Below are 10,087 nucleotides of genomic sequence, written 5' to 3'. Positions count from 1 at the left end.
GACTTGGCTTTGTCAATCTTAAAAAGAAATATCTTTGACTTGACAATTCCTCTCCTAAGCGATTCCTGTTACACCAACGCGTGCACACTGGGCAGATTGTGGCACAGCCACCGCCTCTGATAAGGAGCCACACCTACAGGAGGAAGAGCAAAAACAGGCGAGGGCCGAACAGTCTGGAAGCTCAGTGGAAACAAGCGGAGACACCCGCCGCGCCCCCCTCCCCCGCCCACTACGCATGCGCACAGGCACCCTAGCGTGCTCACCGCGCATGTGCACAGGCCTTCCAGGCTGATTGGTGGGGGGTGACAGTGCCTGCTGCTTGGAATCTTGCCCCGCTGTGCGTGCGTGCGTGTGTGTATGTGTGTGTGTGTGTGTGGTTTCAGTTTAAACTGAAGACACTGGCCTTGTTGACTAGGAAAGGAAGCCGGAAATAGATAAGAGTGACTACTTGTGAAAACTAATTGACCCTTTATTGCTTTTAAGACTTAGGTGAGACCCACTACCTTGGTTTCTCTCTCTCATGGCTTGAGGATTGTAGAATCGGGGAGTCCTCTGGGCCTGTGCTGCTCTCTGGTCTCTGAGACGGACCCCAGGGAGTCGGGACCACATGCTGCTTCCAGCCAAGAGCCCCCTCACGGTGCTGGGGCCCCCCTCCTCAGGCAGGGGCCACACCCCACTCAACTCCAGGGCCCTTGTCCCAACTCACACTTTCTGTTTGCCTGCTGTGCTTTCTTCAACCTCGTCCATCAAACTAGACTTTTACTTCACACCCAGCTGAGTACTCTGCTGTGCAATGTCGCCCACGGATGGGACAGATTGACATCTCATCAGAAGATCCCTACAAACACCAGACTTGGCCACCAGGTGTGGGTTCCAAAATGTAATGACACTTGTTAAAATTCTAAGCAACAGGGTAGCATTTAAAGTCAAAATTATGCCTGGAGATTAACACAACTCAGAAGGAACTTCAGCCCCGAAAGCTTTAAAAGTCAAGGACAGGAAGGCATTTTGAAAACCAGTCAGCATGCAATTACCGCCATTGTAGGGACAGAGCCAGGAGTGCAGTTTCCAGGCTCTCGGCCTCACATAGAAAGGTGCTGGCTCAGGTAGTAAATGGCCATCAACTGTGATTGGATGGCCATCAGCTGTGGCTAGTTGGCTGTCAGCTGTAACCAGTGAGCCATTGGCCACTAATATAACTGCTGTGGCTATGCTAGCAGCAAATGCGGGCTAGCAAGAAGATGGTGGCTGAGCTAGCAAGCGCGGCTTGCAGTTAGCACGGCGGATTGCAGCTACCAAGTGAGGTTGGTTGGCAGAGAAGTGGATGGCGGGTTGCGGATAGTGTGGCTCCTGCTCCCTGTGTCTCCAACCAGCCGCCAGTGAATATAGTGGTACGACTCCCCTATCTGTGGCTCCGTGGGTGTTCCTTTTTGGCCTCACCATGTCCTGCGTTCGAGTGTGGGGAGCGGGACCAGAGACCCTGTATGAGCCCCTGCATGACAGTCATGCACTTTTGATTTGTGTTTTCAATTTACTGAAGGCAGGAACAAAAAAAGCAAGTTATCAAACTTGCAAACAATTTTTTAGAAAAACAACTAAGCATAGTCTCATGGTGTGTCATGCGGGAGACCCTGCTCGCTGCGCCATTTGTCGTGCAGGACGGCCTGCGGGGTCTCTGCTCCTGCTCCCCATACAAGAACGCAGGACATGGTGAGGCCAAAAAGGAACACCCACGGAGCCATAGGTAGGGGAGTCATACCACTATATTCTCTCTGGCGGCACTATACTCTCACTGGAGGCTGGATCCACACTGTCCGCAAACCGCCATCCACGCTTGCCAGCCCAGCCGCCATCTTCTTGCTAGCCCCCATTCTTCCTCCTCTCCTTCTCTTCTGCTAGCGTAGCTACAGCAGTTATATTAGTGGCCAATGGCTCACTGGTTACAGCTGACGGCCAACTAGCCACAGCTGATGGCCATCCAATCACAGTTGATGGCCATTTACTACCTGAGCCAGCACCTGTCTATGTGAGGCTGAGAGCCTGGAAACTACTTTCTGGGGCTCTGCCCCCACATGGTGATTAAATCAACTTATTCCCCACCTCTAACGATTAAACATTAAAGGTATTTTAAAAAGGGAAAATACTCTTATAAGTTAAAATGAGAACTGTTTATGGTTCTTAAAATTCCCGTAAACGTGTGTTTGAAATTTACATAGTAAATTTTGAGGATAAGATCATTGCAGCCAACAGGAATCCCAGTGCTCTGCCCACTCTGCTGTGCAGTGACACGGGCCACACCCAGGGCCACTGTCCCCATCCAGGGCGGCCAGCCCCAGCCTCTGTGCCTCAGCCCTCGGTTGTGGGATGGGCCTAACAGCTGCTCTGTACCACTGCTAAAGATCGTTTTGAAGGTTAAGTCAGGTGTAAAATGTGAGAACACCTTTAAGTTGTAAAAAATGCTATGCCCCTTCAAGTTCTGATGATTAAAGACATTTCAGTTGACTATTAAAAATGAGGAGCTTGTTAACCTAAAAACTCTCTAGCAATTTCTCCAATAAGCTAAGCTAAGATTTTTAAAGAAAAGAGAAGTGGGCATTGAGTGCCAAACTCTGATCAGAGACACTGAACTACCACGGGAGTGTCCAGCAACTGCATCTCTCCAAGTGCAAAAATAAAAAAAATCAGGTAAAAACGTATAAACACCCTAAACAGAACATGCAACTTAAGAGCTTCAGGTGAAATCGTCTAACCTGAAGGGTAGGTGGGAAAACCCTCTCTTGCTGTCCATCTCCTGCTCCTTCACAAAGGCAGCAGGTACCAGGTTTTCAAGCTCTCAGAATAGCCCTGGCTTCTGCTCCCGCGTGGGGACTTGTCCGCTGTAACAGGATGTGTAACGCACGGAGCCGAGGTGCTAACACACTCAGCCACAGGCCTGTACGCCCCTTAGAGCCTGAAGAGCTGGGCGCGCCCGGGCCTGAGAGTGCGGCTGATGGGCAGCTGTCCCCAGGTGCTCCTCACAGACTCGGGACTGAGCCTCGTTTTGATGGGGACAGACCGGTGAGGACGCAGAGCATGGTGGTGCTGGAGCTGCGAGGCACCGAGAGGCCAGCCAGGAGCGCAGATGGAATCCCAAGGAACACTACTGCAAACACAGCCTGCAGCCTAAACACCAACGCTGTTAACCCTAGAATGTGAAATAAGATGATTTGGTAACTGTATGGGAGGGGGCATTCAGAAAAGGAGCAGAACTTTAGACAATTTTATTATGATGTGTCTTGGAGAAGATAGTTTGGGATTGAAATCATGGGGGGCCTGTTAGCTTCATGAACTTGAATGTCTATGTCTCCCCAGGCTTGGGAAGTTCCCAGCCATTATTTCTTTCAAGAAGCTTTCTGCCCCTTTCTCCCCCCTTCTCCTCTGGGCCTCCCATGATGCGAGCACTGTCCCGTTAAGCCACAGGCTCTCTTCCTTTTCCTTTTTATCCCGTTTTGCTTCCCTGGCTGGACAACTTCAAATGACGTCTAAGCTCACTGGCTCTGTCTCCTGCTTGGCCCGTTCTGCTGTGGAAGCTCTCTAGTGACACCTTCAGTCCAATCGCTGTGTTCTTCAGCTCCAACATTTGTTTGTGTTCTCTTGTAACTCTCTGAGCATCTTTAGAACAATTGTCGAATTCTTTGTCAGCACTTCCTGGATCTCCATTGCTTTGGGGTGAGTTCCTGGACGTTTGCTGTGTCCCTGGTGGTGTCCTGTCTCCCTGATTCTCCGTGGCCCCTGGAGCCTTGAACAGGCGTCTGCATCAACAAGCAGTTACCTCTTCCAGTCTTCATGGACTGACTCTGGTGAGAAGCGACCCCCTCCGATGGGTGGGGCCATGCTGGAACATGCTGTGGCCCCAGGACTAGTGGTACAGGGTGCCAAGGGCAGGGGCATGTGGTGGTCCCAGGTTGGGGGGTGCATGATGTTTTATTGGCTCAGGCCACCAATGTCCACAGCCATCAACTGTGTGGTCCCTGGCAAGCACTATTGGGGGGTCTGCATTGGTGGCAAGGGCTGTTGGGGTCCTCGTGTCCAGTGGCTAGGGGCCAGGACAACAGCAGTGGCCAGAGGGACTGGTTGCAGACACACCATGTAGTGGTGGGGGACAAAGCCAGCAAGGGCCTGGGCCAATTGGGGGTCCACGGAAGCTACAGGGGTCCTGGCTGTTGGTGTTCTCTCCCACATCTGTAGAGTCCCCAAGGGCCGTGTACAGCAGTACAGGCTGTTGTTGATGGGGACCAGCCTGGGGCGTGCAGGTGCACAGCCGGGAGTGGGCACAAGTGAGCCCCGTGGTGCTGGCCAGTGACTGGACAAGGCCCAAATGCAGGCCCTCAAGCAGCCACGGGGGCCTGGCTGTCAGTGTGCGTTCCTGTGGCTGCAGCATTGGTAGTGACAAGCCAGGCTGGCAGCCTGTAAGTGCACAGCTGGACAGGTGCCACACGTGTGCACATTGCTGTAGGTCGGCCGCTGGGGCCTCACGGAGCTAGAGGCCCGGCAGGCTGCCAGTGCAGACCGAGGGCTCTGGTGGGGGCAGGCGCGGGGCCTCGGGTAGGGGGCATCTGTGATGGGAGGATCCATGGTGAAAAAAGCCGGGTCCTCTGCAGAGGTCACTGGGAGCATGGCTGCTCCCCCTGGTGGCTGAGCTGACAGCTCCTGGCCACCTCTCTAGTCAGCTTTGCTGGTCTCTGGGTGGGTTGAAACAAGCAGGTCTTGTGGGGTGCCCAAGGGCTGGGGAAGCTGGTTGCTCACCCCTTTCCCAGTGAGTGGGACTTTCTGGCTGGAGCTCCGCCCTGGTGCTGAGCAGTGCTGGCCTGGGGAGGGGACGATGCCGGCACAACAGAGCTGTTTGTCCCTCCCTTTCCGTGTGGTTCTTCTCAGGTTTTCTGTTTCAGGCTCTGCTGCAGCTTCTTAAGAGGTCTCCCAGATGTTTTTGTTTCTGGAGAGCTGTCTTACTGTTGTCTTTGTGGGGTTGGAGGGTGGGCTGGGGTCTGTTATTTCCCCATCTTGGTGACATCACCTAGAAAAGGGCTCCAGGAGTTATGAAAGTCCCTTCCAGAAAGGAAGGGACTTAGCAGGACCATATGGCCACCTTTCGGGGATTTTGCAAAAAGGGATCTTGCAATGGTTGGGCTGGATATCCAGATACGTTAGAAAGAGGGACACAACCGACTGTGCCATCTGGAGTCCCTCCTGTGTGCCAGGCACTGGGCACACAGAAGGAGCCCTGTCCTAGGGAGGTCTTGGCCCCGCAGAGAAGACAATAAGGATGCTGTATGGGTCGGTGCGATCAATACCAAAAGAGAGGCTGGGACAGCAAATGGCAGCAGCAGTGTTTGTGTGTCGGGCAGAAGGACGTGCGAGAAGCACCTGCAGAGGAGTGTTACACCGTCTGACACAGAGCCAGCAACATGTCACAGGCAAGGGGAGACAGGGGACATGCAAAGACACCGAGGCGATGAGAAAGTAAGGGGCATTCAGACAAATACAGAGCTTCACCTTCCCTGAGAATCAGGCACAGTACGAGGGCCTGTGGCATCATGCATTTGCAGCCCCAGAAACCAATGCAGTGATGGCGGCAAAAGAGAATAATGCAGTAGCTCATCCTGAACTAACCGGATGACAGAATTCCTACTCAATGTACACCCCCCACACAGAAATCTGCATTGTACTCTCATCCATAGTTAGTAGGTCCTTAAATATTTAGTGAACATAATTATTTCCATGGTATTTTGGAAGGTAAAATACTCAGAAATTCGGTAAGTTTGTTTCCTTAATGTTAGATTTTAAAAAAAATGAATTTGTACATGACATCAAAAAGTTAGAGAAAGCAGCTGAGAGAGCACAGACCTGTTTTTCATTTGGCCCCCATGAGGTCAGGACAAAGTCCCCCAGCAGAGGGCGCACTCTGAGGTTACTGCTCACGTAGGCCCAGCGCATCTCACACCACGTTCCAGAGGCGCCTCGTCAGTCAGCGTTAACCGCACTCCTCACCACGGGACACACACACGCTGAGGTGAACTAAACCAGGTGTGCCTGTCACTGCAGTGGGGGTGACACTCAGAACACATAACCGGGGCAGCCTCACTACCCTGGTGTCCCTGCTGAAGCATGACTGTCCCCTGGGTTAAGGAACAACACTGGTGCCACTAGCACACGCTGGGAAGTCACCTCCAACAGGCCTGTCTTCTTGAGACTGGTAAGTTTCTGTGGCCACTCTGGCAAATTAATGGAACCCAAGGTAGGAGCTATGGGAACCTCAGATTTATGGCCAGTTGGTCAGAAGCACAGGTGACAACTCGGATTTACAACTGGCATCTGTGTCGGGCAGACTGAGTGCTGAACCTCTGGAATCTGATTGTGTCCAGGAGGCTGGCGTCAGAGCTGACCTGGGGGACGCCCAGCTGGTGTCTGCAGAATCATAGTTAGTTGGTGGCACTGGGAGCACTGTCTCAGTTTGGGAGCTGACCAAACTGTCTCCCCGCTTCACTCTTCCTAGAGGCCTTCATAAGAACCACCAGGGTTTGGTTCTCCAGCAACTTTTATTGGTCAAACAGTGTGGCATTGATATGCAGTACCTATGGTTTAATTAACAAGCTCATTTATAAACCAAGTTAACATTCATCTTATTTTAAAAATTCTTGCATTTGAATAAACTGGTGTGGTCGAATGGACATGCTCCTAGCCCATGCAAAAAGCTACTCAAAAGTGAACAGCTCACAAAACTGTCCTGAACGAGACACTGAGTGAATCATTCTTCCAGTGAGGTCCAAGGAGTAGCTCAGTCTGAGAATTTGCTTCATATTCTAACTTTTCAAAATAAAATACATGAGGATTTTTAAAGCAAATCAAAATAACTAAAACGATACACACTGACATTTTTCTCCAAGTTACTTCCAAGAGTTTGTGGTGCCATCATGCTCTGTTGATTAAAACAAAATGAGAACAAAAGCAGAGGCAGCTTCTGACAGACTGGTAGTGACATTTACCAATCGGTCTGCAGCTAAACCGTCCCAGTGGAAGAAAACATATAGGGTGAAGAATGCTTTTGAACTTTCAACCTTAAAGAATGCTATATTTCAACTTTAAAGAAAAGTTTTATACATACATGTACATACATACATATATATGTACATATATATATTCTGCATTGACATTTTAAAATATTAGAACAAGTCTTTGCAGAACAATATATATTATACTTCAACAGACCTCACATGAATTAAAAACATTTTGACTTGATAACTGTACTAAGGCATTTAAGTATTCGGCAAAAGCTATACAGAAATTTCTTAGTGGTGTCCTTTTAATACCGACTTGATTTAGTGGGTTTCCTTAAAATGAACACTAAACAATAAAAGGCTTAAAAAAGGGCAGTGATGCTATAATACCGAATTCCAGGAAAAGCACTGGAGCAACCAAGTGTTTTCTAGTAGGACTGGGCAGCTCACCATGGGCAGCGGACAGCAGCCCAGGCCATGAGGTCTGTCGTGTTTACCGACAGCTGAGCGCAGTCAGCTGCCCAGTGAGTGTGGCTACAGGTCCAGAGTCCTCAGTGCTGACCACAGCGCCTAACGGGGGAGGTTACATGGCCCGAACTGAGCTGGATGGAGATGCTCTAAAAATCAACAGAGTGCTGGACAGTGTCATGTTCATAGAAAAACCCCACTTCTGATTTTATTTTGGTATGTTACTACTGATGGGGTATTTCAGGTGTGGGTCACGTAAACACCTTGGGACTGTGGCAAATGGAATGAAGTAAGGACTGCACTGGCTGTCGATGCCAGAGTCTGAGTATCAGACCATAAATACACCAACCGTGCAATACAACCGGCGAGATTGAAGCACACCTCATGGTAACAGGCTTCAGTTCATATGATTAAAACAGTAAGAGACTGCGTTTAGTGCGACGCTCTGTCATTTCATACGTCAGGTACCGTGCTGTAGAGATGTGCTGGGCAGGGGTATATGCAGCACAGAGCCAGGATCGAAACCAAACGTGAAGGGGAATACGGAGCAGGGAACGTTCACAGACGTTGACGCAGCTAACGGTGGTGTCCACTGAAGCAGATTTAGTATGGGGTTCACTGGGCCACATCCAGCTTGTGTCACACCGCAAATTATTTTCTTTTCCACACAAAGACCTACTCCTGTGTGAAGTAGAAATAGATGGTGGCAGAAACTTCTTCAAGCTCCAACAATTGTGTCCCAAATACCACTATATGAACACCTAAAACACATTAAGAACAGTTTAGAAACACACATAGCCATAAATGTACAAATAGAGCTTACAGTCCCAAATGGAGTTAGTGAATACCTCCAACTTTTACTTAAGCTTATGCATAACTATTAGATAATGTTGACCACACATAAAAAGCTCACAGTGGTAAATGGGAAAGAAGAGGAAGCTTTAAGAAGTTAAAATCTCCGTTTGGAAATATTACAAATGAGCCTTCTATTTTAGCAACAGGCATGTTCATTTAGCCTTCAGTGAACCCCACCCCAGACAGACCTCTCCCCACACAAAGGCCAACTACCTCCATCACCCCATCAACTGCGGCCCTCTTTTTCTTCTGAGTGAGAGGGTAAGGATTTCTAGTAGCTGAAATTCTTTCAAGCACAACATCTAACTTTTTTCTTAAGTTCAGAAGGTTGGGTCTATTGTTTTGCTACTTGTTTTCTATTTCTCCCATCTGTTCTTTATTCCCTCTTCCCCTCTTTTTCTGCCTTCTTTGAATTACTTAGATTATGTTTTTTCAATTTTCTTCCATTTTAAGAATGGCTATTAAACCAAAATTCTTTGTTGTTTAAAAAAACCAATATTTTATTGGTTGCTTTAGGATTTTTTTTATTATTAGGACTTTATTTTTTCAGAGCAGTTTTAGATTCATAGCAAAATTGAAAGTATACAGATTTCCCATGTACCTCCCCTCTCCCCACTCCCCATCCTGACGCAGGGATGGCCTCCCCTACCATCAGCACCCCCACCGGATGCCATGCTTGTTACAACAATGGACCTGCAGTGACAGAACCACCGAGTCCGTAGCTGACATGAGGGGCATTCCTGGTGTTCCTTCTGTGGGTTTGGACAAACGTATAATGACATGTACCCACCTTTATACTGTCAAACACAGGAGTCTCACTGCCCTAAATGTCCCCTGTGCTCCACCTATTCACCTCTCTCTCCCCTCAATCTCCTGGGAACCCCTGATCTTTTTACTGTCGCCATGGTTTTGCCTTTTCCAGAATGTCATGTACCGGGAGTCACACAGTATGTAGCCTTCGCAGATTGGCTTCTTTCACTTAGTAACATGCATTTAAGGTTTCTCCATCTCTTTTCATGGCTCGATAGCTCATTTCTTTTTAGTGCTGAATAATATTCCATGGTCTGGATGGACCACGGTTATTTATCCATCACCTACTGGAGGGCATCTTGGTTACTCCCATATTTGGGCGATTGTGAATAGAGCTGCTGTAAACATCCACGCAAGCTTTGGTGTGGACATGTTTTCTACTCCTTTGGGTAAATACCAAGCAGTGAAATGCTGGATCATGTGGTAAGAATATGCATGGTTTTATGAGAAGCAGCTGCACCACGTGCGTCCCCACCAGTGATGACTGAGGGCTCCTGCTGTGCCACGTCCTTTGAGCCGTAGATGTGTTGTAGGGTATTTCACTGTTGTTTAATTTGCTCATTTCCCTGATGACGTATGATGTAGGGCATCTTTTGGCATCTTTTCATACACTTACTGCCATCTCTGCAGGGGTTTTATCAAGTTTTACATTTTACACTTAGGTCTATGGTCCATTTTGAGTGAATTTTTGTGAATGGTGGAAGATCTGTGTTTATGCTTTTGTTTTTTTTCTGCATGTGAATAGCCAGCTGTTCCAGAACCATTTTCTTTTTTAATACTTTTAAAAAAAATTTATTGGGGAATATTAGAGAACAGTGCATTTCTCCAGGGCCCATCAGCTCCAAGTCGTTGTCCTTCAATCTAGTTGTGGACGGCGCAGCTCAGCTCCAAGTCCAGTTGCCATTTTCAATCTTAGTTGC

The 10,087-nt window shown here is 48.7% G+C and overlaps 1 protein-coding gene across 3 annotated transcripts in view; it reads right to left on the bottom strand.

Annotated features, from left to right (window-relative positions):
- Positions 1 to 6,556: 6,556 nt before the first annotated feature.
- RAB4A (RAB4A, member RAS oncogene family) overlaps positions 6,557 to 10,087 on the bottom strand; it is a 38,183-nt gene continuing 34,652 nt past the window's right edge. For all 3 annotated transcript variants that reach the window (XM_074316420.1, XM_019754777.2, XM_019754779.2), the window contains one exon: positions 6,557 to 8,263. In XM_074316420.1, the coding sequence (XP_074172521.1) occupies positions 8,178 to 8,263 (86 nt within the window). In that variant the 3' untranslated portion in view covers positions 6,557 to 8,177. The remainder of the gene's footprint in view (positions 8,264 to 10,087) is intronic.

This window comes from Rhinolophus sinicus, linkage group LG12 (genome assembly GCF_036562045.2).
Source record: "Rhinolophus sinicus isolate RSC01 linkage group LG12, ASM3656204v1, whole genome shotgun sequence".
Taxonomy (NCBI): Eukaryota; Metazoa; Chordata; class Mammalia; order Chiroptera; family Rhinolophidae; genus Rhinolophus; species Rhinolophus sinicus.
The sequence above is the reverse complement of the archived record's forward strand: the minus strand, read 5'-3'. Positions and strand labels throughout refer to the sequence as shown.